Source organism: Sceloporus occidentalis, unplaced genomic scaffold (genome assembly GCF_023333645.1).
Source record: "Sceloporus occidentalis isolate IW3139 unplaced genomic scaffold, rSceOcc1.0.p SCAF_2, whole genome shotgun sequence".
NCBI classification, from domain to species: Eukaryota; Metazoa; Chordata; class Lepidosauria; order Squamata; family Phrynosomatidae; genus Sceloporus; species Sceloporus occidentalis.
In genome coordinates this window covers 33645069-33662388 of record NW_028316982.1, presented here as the reverse complement: position 1 = coordinate 33662388, position 17320 = coordinate 33645069, and the positions used below count along the sequence as shown (strand labels likewise).

The 17320-nt window shown below is 39.7% G+C and overlaps 2 protein-coding genes across 3 annotated transcripts in view; one reads left to right on the top strand and one right to left on the bottom strand.

Annotated features, from left to right (window-relative positions):
• HPS3 (HPS3 biogenesis of lysosomal organelles complex 2 subunit 1) overlaps positions 1-2439 on the top strand; it is a 37591-nt gene extending 35152 nt beyond the window's left edge. Inside the window, exon 18 of the transcript XR_016279992.1 lies at positions 2353-2439. The gene's annotated coding sequence lies outside the window, so the exon portion shown is untranslated. The remainder of the gene's footprint in view (positions 1-2352) is intronic.
• The window catches only part of LOC149318135 (ceruloplasmin-like), a 37534-nt gene that overhangs the window by 2252 nt on the left and 17962 nt on the right, over positions 1-17320 (bottom strand). For both annotated transcript variants that reach the window (XM_089509069.1, XM_089509070.1), the window contains 9 exons: positions 14444-14594; positions 12810-13022; positions 10504-10711; positions 7296-7435; positions 6942-7070; positions 5520-5626; positions 2305-2521; positions 1434-1573; positions 720-883 (listed from right to left, as the gene is read on the bottom strand). In XM_089509069.1, the coding sequence (XP_089365195.1) occupies positions 720-883; positions 1434-1573; positions 2305-2521; positions 5520-5626; positions 6942-7070; positions 7296-7435; positions 10504-10711; positions 12810-13022; positions 14444-14594 (1469 nt within the window). The remainder of the gene's footprint in view (positions 1-719; positions 884-1433; positions 1574-2304; positions 2522-5519; positions 5627-6941; positions 7071-7295; positions 7436-10503; positions 10712-12809; positions 13023-14443; positions 14595-17320) is intronic.

Here is a 17320-nt window from a genome sequence, read left to right as displayed (position 1 = left end):
GGGTTCTTGAAGACCAAAACAAATATATATTCTGAAATGGGACTCTGATTTTGTAGTAAACCAAAATTCCTCCAAGAGGAGCTACATGAGTCAGTTAAAAAGGATAATGAAGCTAGAAATAATAGCCAATTTCTAACATCCAGTTAGGAACATATTCATGCATAAGTCACACTACAGATGCAGGGCCAAAATGTCATTATACGGTATACATGTACTGCTGACAGTGGCAGAAGTAGAATTGTACAGACGGCATGTTCCTCTGTGGCTTGCCCTTCCATGTTGCAGTCATGCTTTGCAATTTGACATTGTGGATTGCAGTTGCACACTGTATATTGTGTATTGTGCATTGCACAACGGCACCTAGTAATTTACAGTGTGTTACACAATGTTGCTATTCTGCAGGGGAATATCTTGGTGTGCAGACACTTATGCTACACTGAAGGGGGTGTTGTATTGCAGCCAATATCTATTTGCCTGTATGAACATAAGCTTTTGCTGGCCTCTGTCTCAACTACACAGATCAGTTTAATCATTGGCATTTGCCTGAACACCATTCAGCAATTAATTCAGTGGGACTAACCATTGGGATTCAGGCCATCAAATTCAGGCAGTACTCTGTGTAGCAGCATGCGTGTTGCTCTACTGTTATACCACCTCTGCTTTAATGGTAGTAGCCTTGTTAAATGTAAGATCTTTCCTTAACCCACATTATTACTTACTCTTCTCTGGGGAGCACTGTGTAGGTAGTTTCCATGCCAGCATGAATATGGTCAGTCACATGACAATGGAGTAACCAAGTTCCAGGATTGTTTGGAAACATTTCAACAGTTTGGAAAGTCCCAGGAAAGAGATCAAAAACATCATTCCGGAAGGTTCTGGTTTGCTTTTAGATGATGTCAGGGAGAAAAAACCAGACAACATCAGTGATAGTAAGCACGAAGAACAATTACTGACCAGGAGAAAGCAATACAATGAGTTCAGAAAATTGCTATGGAAATTTAAATAGCTTTTATATAGACGTTGCTTAAAATTGTACCTGAAAATGCTGACAACAATTTGTAGGTCAAGATGAAAATTGCAATTTATCTATACATTGCTATATAATTTATAGTCAATTACTATCAGTATAGAAATTAGCAAGGAGACAAAATCTAGCCCAACACATAACCCAGTGTTCCAGCTGAGAACTCAAAATAATGTGGCTGTGGCAGCTGGCTTTTGATGCCAGGACTCTGGTTTGGAACTTAACTCTTAAATTTTTGCCCACTTTTCCAACAGTTGCTTCTCAGTTAAGAGGCTTGGGATTTCCATCTTAATTACAAGGCCTGTAAGCATTTCCTGGCTTATAACTATTTCCATGGGCACCAGTTGGGGACACAGAGGATGTTCATTCATTTAAAAGAAAAGGCAGAAACACATATTATGGTCTTTACCTTATAATTGAAGCTGTGGCCATGGAAATGGGCTGTGTGCATATCAACCTCATTCCCCATTCCCAGCAAGTACCAAACAACATTATCTCCGACGTACATCGTAAGACCATGCAAGTTCCCAAACACTCTTCCATTAATGGCTAAGGAAAAAGAAAATGTGTGATTTTTCCATGAAAGAACTTTAGCATGTTGACTGGATTACTGCATTTAGTAGAAGTTATAAACCTTGTCAAAATTTTAATAAAACTCTACATTCTTGTAACATTAAAATAAAATGTGTTTAAATATGATCACAGTTGTCTGAGCTAGTCACTGTCATTATTTCTGGAAAGTTTTTCTGGATGGAATTACAAACATGATTAACCAATCCAAACAGAAGAAACATGATTTAAGAAATGTGAACATTTAGGGTTTTGAAAAAACTTAACAGATGATTTGAACACTATTTAAATGTTTTAGAATTGCTGGAGTGCAATTATCATAGCTATGCATATAGTAAGTGTGATGAACAGAAGGATTCCTACTCATGGAGGGAGGCCACTTTAGCTGCTGTGATATAGCAAGTATATTAGCAATACCAAGTATATTTCTATACTATTTATCAGTGCACTTAAACACTTCCTAAGTGGTTTACAATGTGTAAGCTAATTGCCCCCAACAAGCTGGGTATTCATTTTAGCAACCCACAGAAGGATGCAAGCCTGAGTTGAGCTTGAGCCCTTGGCTGGTACTGAACTCGCAATCTTGCAGTTTGTGAGCGAGTGGCTGCAGTACAGGCATTTAACCACTTTGCTACCAGGGCTCTGCATGACCATGTGGAAGTCCCAAAGCTGATTTGCTATTGATAATTGCTAGTAATTATTACACATACCATGCATTTTATTGCTTTCAATAAATTCTTCATCTTCTTTGTTCACAGCTTCTGGATTAGGAGAATAGGCCTTGATATTCTCATCCAGGTACCAAGACTCATTTTCATCAGACACCATAAAAAGAAGAGCAAACTCCACCCTTTTTGGAGGTGGTTGCATAAACAAATGTTTTCTGCTACAAACTAAGAGTGTCCCTATTAATCCACTGTATGTGTCCTAAAAACAAAAAAGAATGCAGTCTCTTAGTATGATTAGTAGAATAGGATGAGAAATAGCATCTGATGGTGAGGCTGTATTATAAATGCTTGGGATAAACCATTAGAACTATATGTATGGGTTGGATGTAGTGAACCTTATTGAAATCAGTAGATTTAAGTCATGAATAAACTTTCACTGTATCCTGTTTCTAGTCATGTACTTTGATTAGATCTTATTCCTTTCAACTGGAACTGGTGAAACAAGAATCTCCTGGGCACTTTAAAAACCTGAAGAGATCTGGACGATATTGTGGTGCTCCAGAGAGGTAAAACAGGAGGCAGAGGGAAAAAAGATTCTGATTCCTCCAGTACTGAATACCAGAAAACATGGTTAATTTCAGCTACTGATTTCCATGGGATCAAATGGTAGGTCTCTAAGTCTACATCTACCCCCTTACATTCACATCCATTGTTAAAACTGAAAAATGGCCTGTACTACCAACACTATTCACCAGCATTTCCAAACAGTGTAGTTTAAGGGGAAATATTATAAATTGATTTGCAAATGGTATTTGACCCCAGTGAGATTACATAATATTGATAAGAATAATTCAAAAATTGCTGGAGAGGTTGTCAAGAAGTAGGGTCACATATGGATATGTGGTGGCAATGTAAATATATACAAAAATTTGGGGAAAGTGATAATAGAAGTAGAAAGTATTATGAATATAAAAATAGAAGTCCAAATATAGTATTATCATTATATAATTCAGAGAAATGGAAAAAAAGAAGAAAAAGATTTGGTAACAAATTTGATTACAGCAGCGAGATTAATTATAGCAAGATGTTGGAAAACAAAAATAACTGTAGAATTAGAAGTCTGGTATAAAGAGGTATGGAAATTAGCGATTAATGATAAATTGACATGCAAATTGAAAATAAAAAAGGGATAATGGAAAAGAAGTGATTTTGATGGCATTTGGAAAGAAATTATTGAGAAAGTATTGAGAAAATAAGATAGAAGACTACCTCCATGAGAGGAACTGAGATTTTGGATGGAATATAAGGGCGAGAATGGCTCTGGGGAAGGGGAGCACTGAGGTGGAATATTAAACATATTTAGACAAATTGTAATAGAATGTGGGAGATTATATATATATATACACACACACACACACACAAACACACACACATATATATACACACACATTAAATATTGATCATTATACAATACAAATTTATTTTAAAAAACTTATTTATTTTTAAAAAATTATTTAAAATAAACAATGAAGTTTAGGTTTTTCCACCCACAAATTTTCAGGCTCAAACTCCATATTTATAATGCTTCCCAATAGTTGGCCTCCCAAATATTGTTAGACTCTAACTTCTGTGAGTTGCAGCCAATATGGCTAATTGTCAAAGATGTTGAGAGTTCTAATCCAACATCTGAGGAATCCCAAGTTCACCAACCGTGCCTTGAAAGCTCTGCTTTCAGAAGCACTGGGATGAAGCCAATCCATTTGCTTCTTATGTTTTCAACATCTACAAAACCAGCTCATGGCAGGTATGAGTTTATTGAGGGAAAAACTGTACTTCTGATTTGGAAATGTCCCAGAAAGAGAATACATTGGATCATAGCCACTAAGAGCTTCATTTTGGATTGTCTCATCACAAGTTTTTCAAAATGAATGGTGGCTATGATAAAAGGTATTCTCTTTCCAAGACACTTTAGCTCAGGACTGTGGTTCAGGAGGAGAGTTCTATGGATCCCACGGAAGCCAAAACGAGAAATAAATAGGTTCAAAGAGCAAATCAAGCCTAAACTCTAGAGTTCCAAGACCACATGACTAAACTGAGACTGTTGTACTTTGGACAAATTATGAGAAGACACTAGAAAAGAAAATAATGCTTCATAATTTGCCAGTCAGCAAAGAGGTCAGGCAATGTTGCACATTATCACCCTATTTATTCAGCCTGTATGCAGAAAGTATTGTTTGCACAACAAGCTTAGAGTCAGCGGCAGCAGGAGTGAAGAGGCAGCAGGAGTGAAGATCCGGGAAAAGAACATTAACAACCACTCAGATTATGCAATACTAATAGCAGAAACCAATAGCAGAAACCCTGGAACAATTAAGAAAGTTAAGGAGGAAAGTGCCAATGTAGGCTTCATGCTAAACATTAAGAAAACAAAAATCATGACCACAGAAAAGCTACAAGAATTTGTCCTAGATAACAAGAAAATCAAAATAGTCAAAGAGTTCCCATACCTTGGATCAAATATTCATCAGAATGGAGATTGCAGTCAAGAAATCAGAAGAAGACTAGGAATGGGAAGGACAACTATAAGAACTGGACAAGATCCTACAGCATACAGTTATAATTCTGAACACTAAAGTGAGGATACTCCAAGCCCCATTACAATGTACAGATGAGAGGGTTGGAAAGTGAAGAAAGCTGATAGGAAGAAACCAGTTCATTTGAGATGTGGTGCTGGAGAAGAGTGCTGAGAAGACAAATGGGTTCTAGAACAGATCAAGCCTGAACTCACCCTGTAAACCAGGATGACTAAATTGAGGTTGTCATATTTTGACCACATGACGAAAAGGAATGAATCACTAGAAAAGACAGTGATGCTGGGAAAGGTAGAGGGCATTAAAAAGAGGGGAAGACCACATACCAGATGGTTAGACTTGACCAGGAAGGCCATGGGCCTGAGCCTGTAGGACCTGAGCAGGGCAGTTGAGGACAAGCAATGTTGGAGATGTCTTATTCACAGGGTTGTTATGAGTTGGAGTCAACTCAAGGACAGTAACAAGAACAAGAACAAAGATGGCACTAGGAACAACTGCATTACAGGTGGATAGACTCAATGAAGAAAGCCATAGCCCTGAATTTGCAAGACCTATGCAGGGCTGTTGATAACAGACTTGACCTGGAGGTCTCTCATTCACAGGGTCACCATAAGTCTCAAAATTAACAACAAGTAACAAATAACAATAACAACGCTAAGAGCTTACTTTAACTTGGTCCACTGTTGAGTAATATGCCCAAGGGATACAGTCCGACTCCCCTTTCTCTGGACCAGATCTTTTTGGTATTTTCCAAACATACTCTGTTATTGTTCCTGAGTGAAATACATATTAATTCTTAAGAAATATGTAAACACGAGTTTACCCTAAAGCTTATTAATCATGTACCCCACTTTAGAAAAACAGAGGATCTCATCAGACCCATGGACTCTTTTGCTTTCTCTCTCATTTCACAAATAAAGGACATTAAAGGAAAAAACAGACTCCTTACAGCTTAAACAGCTTGCTTTCTGTTTTATTTTTTTTATAGTTTCCTTGACCTTCCTTTCCTAGCTGCCTTGAGTCCCAGTATAAATAAAATGTGGTATGAATCATAATGATGATGACAATAGTAACACCACAATAATAATACACAAGATAGGGTTAGTGTTTATTATTGTCTATTGATCATTGTTCTTTTTCATCTCTATACTGTGTTTATCTGCCCTACGCTTTTATTCTCTTTTGGTATCAATGGCGGTGTACAGACCGCCCCTTTCCCCGACAGATCGGAGCCTGAGCTGCCACAGCGGCAGCCCCGGAGGCCCCAATCCGCCGCTTTTCCTGGCCTCGGGGAAGCGGCAAAAGGCCACTTCGCAGCCTGGAAAGGGGTGTCCTTGGGGCATCATACTCCAAGGACACCCCGACAGCGGCGGGGAGAGAGAGAAAGGGGCCACTTTGGCCCTTTCTCTCTGTATTGCTGGTGCAGCCGTTTAAAGGCCGCACCAGCGATACACACGACAGAAGGAGCTCCTTCTGGTACTGCTGAAAGGGCGCCACAAGCGCCCTTCAGCGGTGCCAAGACATAACATAATGGCCGTGCTGCACCATTTGGACATATGGTGAACAGGGCGGCACCATTTTGTATGTACTCTGTATGTACTAGGGTTGCGGGCGTCTAAAAGAGATCCCCCCAGGCAACTCTAGTACCTACGGAGTACATACAAAATGGCCCATCTGGACAGGGCCAATGTTGGGAAGGTTTTGTCTCTCCCATCTGCAGACCAAGGTCTTTATCAGAATTGTGACCATGGGTACTTTACTTTAGCATTTAAAAAACCCTACAGAGATCTCAAACTGGACACTGTCCTTTAAATACAGCATACAGTTTAGTCCTAAACCATGTCCCAGACCAATATTCTCCATGAAGTTAAGGGGGGACCTTTGATTTAGTCATTTTAAGTCAACTGTATTATTAATGTTGAATTCATTGCCCTTTTAATTATGTTTTCTATTATGTTTCATTTCCCTTTTTTGTGATTAAAATATTTGAGGTTATAATCACTGTAATTCACTGAGCAGATATGTATAGGATTAAATTGAACATACTGAACACCTTAGAGTCTATAAAATAATAAAAAATACATTTACCTGGACTGGTTTCCACTACAGTTGGAGAATCCGTTTTCACTCCTTGTGCATGTATAGAATAAGGTCTAGAAGCCATGTTTTTAAAAACAATTTTAATTTTATCCCTAACATCTGCAACAAGGAGGGGACCTTTGGAAAAATTGAAAGGAAAATGCTATAAAAAGATGGAATAGAAAAAGAAGTGTCAACATGCTAAGGGGCATATAAAAAACAAAGAATCAGAGGAATTTCATATTTATCACATTTATATTTTAGGGCTTTTAAACACTTAATGGTGTGCTTAAATTTAACTGACTTTAATTAAATGAAAGCAAATTGTAGTTTCCTTGAATTGAATCTGGCTACAATTCATACCTAAAATCCCCAAATGTTCTTCCTTTTCTTTCCTTTCTTTGGGCTTGCTAAATGTTTTATCAGTATATTCACGATAAACGGCTTTTTTGTATTTCGAGCCAATAAACTTATCTTCTTTGTTTAAGAATGTATTTCCTGGACTGAAAGGAGAAAAAGTAAAGTAAACGTAAGAGTAATCTCCCGACTTTATAGTTTAATAGATAGCCATAAAAGGAACAAACTGTACTCAGAGATTCAAACTGGAAAATATGGATCTCCAGATAGTCAGTCTGAAATGGTGTTTCAACTCAGTTGGCCCTTCAAGAGTTTTCTTAATATTCTGCTCTCACCCAATGATCAAGATGCTATATATGGTAAACTGAAACCCTTGAAGGAAACAATGTGTGTCTGGGAGTGATGTGGGCTATCAGCAGTGGAAAACAGTGTACCTTAGGAGATGCCACTAATGTATGAAAAATGTGGTCCAAAACACATTGCAGAAATAATCCAGTTTGAGACCACTTTGGGGCCATTCACGCATACGTTTTTTGCACAGAGAGATTCTTATCTGTGAATTTATTCAAAATCTATTCACTGTTCCCACTATGTTTTAAGGCAGAGAATATCTCTGTGGCATTTAAATCTGGTCTGAAGTTCCCATGCTAGATCAAAATGGAGGCCTGTATTTCTTGAATGGTGGCTGCACCATCCAAATCAATCCAATAGTTTACACACATTATTGGAGATGCAGATCATTGCGGTTCTTAAAAAAAGAACCACTAAGGGATCCGGTGCCAAATGCACCAGTTTAAATGGGCTTTTTGGTTGCCTCCCTACAAACTGCACCGAGTATGATCAGTGGAAGTTCGAACAATAGGGAAATAACCCAGTTTCCAAACCAGGTTCTTTTGTAGTGTGAATGGGACCTCTAACTACCCTGGTTCAATGCTAGGGAATGCTGGGAATTGTAGTTTATTGTGGTAGCAGAGCTGACAGAGAAGGCTAAATGTCTCACAAAACTACAGTTCCCAGGATTCCCTAGCATTGAGCCAGGGCAGTTAAAGATGTCTCAAACTCAATTAGTTCTGCAGTGTGTTTTGGACCTGTGTCTTATTGTTTAAGAAGTAAAGAATCAAGAAAATGATTAGCATATACAGCTATTTCAAGCTTTTTAAAAACCCACAAAGATCTAGAACTAATTTAAAATTAAAGTGTTTAATCAACTGTGCCTTATTAGCGCACTCCAATAACGACACTTTATGTTTGATAACTGAAGATTGGACAATGAATTGAGTATTCTCAGAGTTAGGCATAATGAGATGGTGTACTGTGCCAGTCCTCATATGCATCGGACACCAATAAAGTCTAGGTTGCTAGATTGAAGCGGTCCTGTCACGAACCAGGTGTTTTTTTAAAAAAAAATACTGAAAATCCCTCTTCTGGACAATAATTAAAAGTACAGAAACAGTCTCCAGTTTTCACTCTGGCAACCCTAACAAGGTCTCTCTTCCACACAGCTGATTTACAAAAATAACATTTACAGGAAGGGTAACTGGAATCAAGAAATGATGCTCCAGCAGAATCTGCTGTATAAAGTGTTCGCTTCAACATAGCTCACAGAAAGGTTGTCCTTGGTAAGACAGGACACAACTGTAGTCGGTATTATCAGCCTTACACTCCATTGCATATTAGAATGGAACAGCCATATTGCCTGCTTGTCGGTCGCTTTTCATATGTATTAACTCAACATTTGTCCCACCTTTCTTCAAGGAAGCCAAAGTGGACCCTTAGTATCTGCTGGGGTCTGGTTCCAGGACCCCTCATGGATATAAAAATCTGTGGATGTTCAATTCCCATTAAATACAATGGGATAGTAAAATGGTGTTCCTTATATCAAATAGCAAAATCAAGGTTTGCTTTTGGGAAAGTATCTTTTCAGAATATTTTCAAACCATGGTAGCTGAATCTGTTGATGAAGAATCTATGAATATGGTGGGCCAACTCTAGTGTGTAAACGGGACTTGTAGCACCTTTGAGATTAACTGAAAAAAAGAAACTGATAGCATGAGCTTTCATAGACACAAATCTACGAAAGCTCATGCTACCAGCTTCTTTCTTTCAGTTAGGACATTAATCCACGTGGCTTTTAAATCGTGATTACAGTAGGAAAAATCTCTTTGGCTAAACATATTGCACAATATCATCTCCAACCCATTGGTGCTCTGTCCCCAACCCACCCCTTTTCATTGACAGGGGAAAGCCATCAATGACTTGGCAAGTGCACAAGTCCTCAGGTGTGAAACATTGCTCCTGGGGCAGTTGTGCAATTTCCAGTCATGTGGAGTCAGTGTCCCCGCCTACACAGTCCCTCCTCCCCTCGCTATTCCCAAGCACCCTGATTACCTTTATTTATTTTTTCTATTTCTTTCTTTCTTTTTAAAACTTCAATTGCAATAGCAGAGCATCAGAAATGCATGGGGGGAAAGGGGGAGGATTTTTTAAAATAACCTAAAGGCATCTTAGGTAGGGCATAAAACAGGGAGGTAGGATTCAGGGAGAGTCAGGAAGAGAATATGATGGGGGGGGGGGTAGCAGTCCCCATTGCGCAACTGAGAAGAGGTGTGGTGATGATTCTCTACAAGTGGTATGTTCCCTTTTTTTTTACTAGCATCACTGCTGCAAAAACAGGACTCATGCAATAAATTCCTTAATCTCAAAGGTGGTACAAGATCTCTTTGCCTCACCAAACTACAAACCCCAGTATTCCATAGGATGGACTTATTGCACTTTAAGTGGAATTATAGCACTATAACTCTGAAGTAAATATGCCAAGAAAACCCTATGGTAGGGTCACCTTAGGATTGCTATAAGTCAGAAACAACTTGAAGGCACACAACAACAACAACAACAACTTTGTAGTGTGGAAGGGCACCTGGTCCAACTCTTTGACCACACAGGGATCCTTTCACACTACACATTTATAATAATGTGATTCCACTTTTAACTGCCCATGAAATTCAAGGCTTTGTAGTTTGGTGAGGCACTAGAGCTTTTTTGCTGAAAATTCTAAACAACCGTCCGTAAACTGGATGGAACCATGAGGTTAAAGTGGAATCATAGCACTATAACTTTGTGGTGTAAAAGGGTCCAGGATCTATCAATCCATCTGCTTTATAGTTTCATCCTTAGAAAGGAATGAAATGGAGAAAGGTTCATCTAATTATTGTACCTTTCACCATGGAATTCATGCTTCTCATGCTCCCATGTTCTGTTGGGGGAATAGTCCCATTCAATCTCTATAGCTGCAATATAGTAGGTTTTTTCATGGAGATACCCCACATTTTCCTCTGGTGATGAATCACACCTGCTTACTTCATATTTCTGCCTCATACCCGCTGTATAATGATCTGTTGTCAGGCACGACACCTCAAAGATCCCTAGAGGAACAAACAGGAAGTACACAGATAAAAACAAGACAAGTATTTCTAGGATGTGAGATACACAGTCTAGAGATGGGGAAAATAATTGCTCAGTTCACATTTTAATGCAAACCTACTGACTTTCTAAACTAATAACACAAACAGAAACTCAGTTGCCCTTTTGTATTTGCATTTCTCTCAGTCTTGCATTGCTGTTCTCTGATCACAACTGCATACAAAAATTGCACATATTAAGGAAAAAGTGAACAAAAACTTGTATGTTAGTGAACATACAGTACAAAAATGTATTATATTCAGGATCAGGTATGGTAAAAATGGGTTATATTCAGGAAGTTTGTAAGCAATGATGTATACAATATTTACAGGAATATAGTTGGGAGAAATGCACAAAAAGTATATAAATTTTCAGACAGACTCTTTAAAAAGGTATAAAATGATGAAGAAAAAGGGTGGAACAAGCTTAAGAGGGGAATCTCAAAGAGAAATAAATTGGATAGAGGCATCCTTGCCTACACTGGCCTGCATTGCAGGAATAGCTCCAAAATCATTGATATTTTTCAAATGAAGAAACTATTAGAAATTAGTGTATTTTTCTGTGTAATATGCTAACTCTTTAGGTCCCTATGTACTTGCCCTCCTGTAACAAGTGACCAGCTATTCCATCCTCTCAGGCAAACAGTCTTGCTCAGCAAGAGGGGAGGAAGGGACCAGAATAGTATTTGCCTGAGTTTTAAAATAGTTACTTCTTTGAATACAAGACCCAGAATTTCCTATCCAAGATGGCCATTTTTCAAAATCCTAGATATTTTTCATGGCATTTTTGAAGGTTCTCAAGGGAAACGTATGAGACAACAGAGCCTGGGTAAGTTGGGGGGGGGGGGGTGGTAACTCCCAGACTCTCTCACTTTGTAGCAATACTGAATGGGAGATTCTGGGAACTGTAGTCCATGGGAAATACAACATTAATAATTGTTAGGATTATTGTTTATGAGAGGAAAAGGGACATGTTATATAACCAGACTTACACCTTGGCATCCTATTCAATAGTTACAAGATGGTAAGCGAGACCTAAGATCTTGTAACTTTGGGATTCACATTTAATGACCCAATCTGACCCCAATAACCTACATCTTAAGCCAAGCCCCTCCCCAACTCAAGGCTTTCAGCAGTGCGGTGAACTGGAGTCCCATTCACCCTACAAAATAATCCAGGATTGATCCGGGTTGAATCCTTGTTGTTCACACACATCCCGAATGCACTTGATGCAATTTGTGGGGAGGGGGGCTTGCAAAAACCCCACTTAAGCTGGGATATTCGATATCATTTTTTTCTGAAAGATCCACTGCATTAATGGAAAGATCAATCTGCATTATCAGCAGTGTAAATAAATTTCTGAATTGATTTGGATTGCTCTGTTTTGTTCAAAGAATGGGAGGCAGCTCCATTTTATCCCAAAATAATGGCATGTGTGAATAACAAAGGGGTTACAATGACTCGAAGAGATTCGTGAACCCAAAATAAAATGGGAACAACAAACCTGATATGCATCAGTGCAGTGATCCACACCTCCTCAGGACAAAAAAAAAATGAGTTTGAATGCCTCCTTGGGGCATGAGGAAATGATAACTGTGGTGTTCTCCTGGTTACAGGGCACATTAGGCAAGGGGCACACTTAATCTTTCCAGCTGCCCATCTCAATGTGCCCTGTGACTGAAAAACCCTTAAGTTAGGGCAATGCTTGCATCTGTGGAAGTAGACTGAAGTCTACGAAAGCTCATGCTGCCAATTTCTTTCTTTTAGTTAGTCTCAAAGGTGCTACAAGATCTCTCTACATACTGATTCTACAGGCTAACACAGCTATATCTTTGAATTCTATCACTTGACTTAAGAGTTAGGTTTTGTGGGGAGTGGCATCAGCAGAAGTAGCTATGATGATGGAGCTCTGTCATAGCTATGCCTGACAATGTAGAATCTCAGGCACTGTTTTGAAGCAGCACACTTCACAGTTGAAGAACACAGGATGTATATACTGGAATCCACTAAACAATGTCTCGGCAAGTGTTTAAAAACAGTAAATCCTACTTTTGTTGTTTACCTTCTGAGTCAGGCTTCATAACAGCTGTGACAGAGGTGTGAGGAAATAGATTGGTTGTATCCTTCCTTGTCCCTTGAGTTATAAAAGTATTTCCTGAAAAATGTATGCCATGGATGTCGACCTCTGAGCCCAAGCCAATCAAATGCCAAGAAACAGTTTCTCCACTACACATCTCAAGGCCTTTCAAGTTTCCATACATGTATCCATTAATGGCTGCAAAAGAAATAAGACTATTAAACAAAATTTCTTTTATTGGATTTGTTGTATCATATTTTAACTGATTGTAAACCGCTGTGATCATTGGAATAGCGGTATACAAATAAAGATTCATTCATTCATTCATTCATTCAAAATTCCAACCTTTCATGGCTTACAACCTATGCTTCAAATTTAGTATCAATACAAAGAAGAAAAAATTGTAATTTTATATTGTTTTTAGATTATATTTTTAACTTTTATTGTAATACATTTTTAGAATTCTTATTTGTGAGCCGCCTTGGGTCCCTTTCAGGGAGAAAGGCTGGATAGAAATCAAATGAAATCAATCAATAAATATTCCAGCATTTCAGAAAATTAGAGAATCCATGAGAACAGACCTGTTTCTGGAACCTCTTTATCTGAGGGTTAAACTAAACTATGGCCCGTTACAAATGGGCACCCTAGTACGCGACGAGTGCATACTAGGGTTAGAAAGGGGCGTCACTTCTTGACACCCCTAACCCTAGTACAGACCTAGTCCGTACAAAATGATGGCGCCCTATACAGATGGGCGCTGCCATGACTACGTGACCAACGCGTCGTCTCCAAACGAGGCGGCACAGTTGTGATGTCGTCGCGCCACACGAGGGCGCCTAGAGCGCCCTTTCCATGGCACGAGAAGGAGCTCTGAAACGGAGCTCCTTCTGCGGTTTGCGTCGCTGGCGCAGCTTTTAGACAGCTGCGCCAGGGACGCAAAGGAGAAAGGGGCCAAGCGGCCCCTTTCTCCTCCTCCTCGCTGCCATTGGGTGTCCTTGGGACATGAAGCCCCAAGGACACCCCTTTCCAGGCCGCGGGGAAGCGGCCTTTTGCCGCTTCCCCACGGCCTGGAAAGCGGCGGATCGGGGCCTCAGAGGCTGCCGTTGTGGATGCTGAGGCCCGATACAGCGGGGAAAGGGCCGGTTACAGGCCGCCCCAAAGGGGCAGTCAGTAACACGCCTATGTGTTTAATATGTAGCCTGCAGCTGAACCTCACTTTCTTTCTTACTCCCAAGTAAGCCAAACTGAATTGAATAAGAAAAGTTATCACCTCCTCCCTTAGCTCTTTCCCTGCCTCAATTCCTATCCCTTCCTACAAGTGGATCAAAGTAATGCAACTTCCTATGTTCCCATTTCCGTTAAGAGGCACCTACTAGGAAGCCATTTAACTCTCGTAGGCTAATTCCACAATAGGGCCTACATGCAAATCCCTGCTGGGTCATACTGCTTCCAAGTCAAGAGATGTAGGAGCAGGGATGAAAAGTGTGGCAGCCCATGCTGTTTTTCCTTCCCACTAAGATGGATGGTGGAGATCTCTTCTGGCCAACTGTAATATTGCAAAGAAAAGAAGTAAAGAACTTGCCTTGCTCAACTCAATGAGTATGGTAAATAAAACTTACAATGCATCATATTGGATTCTTGGAAATTTTCATCCTCCGTGTCAACCTCATTAGGGTTTTTTGTGAAGAGTTTAATATTTTCATCCAAATACCAGCTCAGATTCTCATCAAATACAGTTGCAAGGAGGAAGTATTCCTTGTCTACATTCTTCTGTAGAAATGAAATTTGGGGAATAGTGGAAAATTTATATTACAGTGGGCAGGTAAAGCAACATCCACTTTATTATCTAATTAGTGAAATACCTCTGGGTGTAATTTAACATCTTTACAAGGATTGTGATCTGATTTTTTTAATTTTTTTTTTTACAGTATTCTCATTTAGCCCTAAAATTATAATAGGTCTGATCTTATACTTTTGTATTCCACATAATGAAAAGGAATAGCCCAGCTGCAAATTTTCTGTAAGAGAATAACTATAACTTGTTTTAGTTAACTGCTGTCAAGTTGACTTCAATTTATGGCAATCCTACGAATGAGAGACCTCCAAGTCATGAACAACTCTGCTCAGGTCCTGCAGACTTAGGACCATAGCTTTCTTGACTGAGTCTATAAATCTGGAATGTGGTCTTCCGCCTTTCCTACTGCCTTCTACCTTACCAAGCATTATAGTGGTCCCTTCTTTTACGCGGGCACCCCCACCCCCCTTGTGTAAAAGAAATTGTGCGTAACCTTGAGCCCCATTAGAAGTAATGGGGCTCATGCTCAAGGTGGCATGGTGGTGCGGCAGCGTGCATGCGCCATGGGCATGCACATCATTGTTCCTTCCGGCATGCGGCACCACGTCTTCTGGCACTGCTTACGTATGACGCGGGTACACTGTATTTTCTTTTCTAGTGAATCATGCTTTCTTATGATATATCCAATTTATGACAGTCTCAGTTTAGTCATCTTGGCTTCCAGGGACAGTTCAGGCTTGGTTTGAGCTAGGAGACCTTTATTTGTCTTTTAAGCAGTTCACGATATCCACAGAACTCTTTTCCAGCACTACATTTCAGTTGAGTTTGTTTTCTTCCTATCAGCTTTCACAACTATATATAGAAATGAGAAATACAATGCCATGGACAATCCTAACTTTAGTATTCAATAATACATTTTCTCACATATTCTTTTGAGTTTTGCAGCTTTGGACTTTCCTTTCAACTCTGAGCATATCAACAGCTGAACGTCCTTTCAGCTTGAGTCCAGTTTGGTCACTGGCCAAGCTCCAATTGTAGTTGTCATCTGCTGTATCCCAGTTGCTCATTGAGTGCCATCCAGCCTAGCAGTTTCATCTTCTGGCTGGTATCTCTTGTTTCATCATAGGGTTTTCATGGTAAAAGGCATTCAAAATGGGCTTATCGTGCCTCTTTCTGCACAATACTAACAAGTGTTAGCTATGGTGTCACTGCCATTGTTTCTGAGAGATCCTCCACCAATGTCACCATCTACACCCACACTACTACAGCTAAATGTTTGGCATGTTTAGTCTGGCTCCTCAGCAAAAGCCTGTCTAACATGAGAGACCCTACACAATCATATTGCTACAGATATGGTGTACTTGTATATATCATCTTTTTTAAAAAATCAGCATTTAAAAAACTCAGAAAAGCTTCAGTCTGAAGATGCTGAGCCTTCAAAAAACTGTGAGCTCACAACCTTCAAAGAGACTGATCATAACTGGCATCTGTCGAATAGCAGTAAATGCAAACAGTTTCAGGATAGGCCTTCCCCTTGAGCCAGTCCCCCCAAATGGGATGCAGGCAATCTGGGTATAAGGGTCACCTCAGTAACAACATGACAGAACAACATATAAGTTGTAGTAATTTTCTCTCCATCAAGAAACCTAATCTTTCATAAAGCAAACAGATCCTAATTGCTTGTTGAAGACCAAGCCATACCAAGACACTTTGTGTTAAAACTGGGATAGCTCACAATTTAGCATTGCTAGGAAAATCCATTTTCTCTCTTGCCAGTGTGAAAATTACAGTTAAACACAAAAAGAGAACTGGGAAGCCTGAGAGGAGGCTTACAGATGTTGCCAACATCCTTGCTAACAAAAAGTTTGGGTCCTCCAATCCTGTGCACTCTGGCTCCATCACATCCCTAACCTGCACCAAGATTGGAGTAGACCTTCATCACCTGGAAATGACAGAACACGAAAGTAAGTAATTCCTTATATTGCCTCTGATCTTCTTGGATGCTCCATGGATGATGAAAAATAGTAACAGCTGGGACAATTAGACTTTTGCTAGTTTGCCCTCCCATAACATTTCCCTTGTGGAGCTATCATTTATGTCAACATAGAACACTGCTAGTTCTTAGCACTGGCACAGAGTGAGAATGAATGCCTTAAGATGCTGTTAGACTACAACTCCAAGTATTTCTCATAATCAGCAATCCTATCTATGCAGCCCAACAACATCTGAAGGATCACTTGATTCCCAACCCCTAAATTAGCACCTCTTTCACACACTGGATAACTTTTTGAAGTGCCTTTGTGAGAGCATACAGATGTTTGGACAGATAAAAAAAACTGCATTCTTTGTTTTTCATTCATATAACTTAAGGGTGTGAATTCAGGAGTAGGATTCACCAAGTATCAAAGATTATCTCTACTAGTGAGACAGTTCTGTTAAACTTAACCTGAAAAACTAAGTAGGGGTGACATGAGCCAGTGTGGCATAGTGGTTTCAGCATAGGACTAGGTCTCTGGAGACCAGGGTTTGATTCCCAGCTCAGCCATGAAACCCACTGGGTGACCTTGAGCAGGTTACCTGCTCTCAGCCTCAGGGGAAGGCAATGGCAAACCACTTCTGAACAAATCTTCCCAAGAAAACCCCATGATAGGGTCACCTCAGTAACAACATGACAGAAGCGTATAAGATCAAACATGATGTA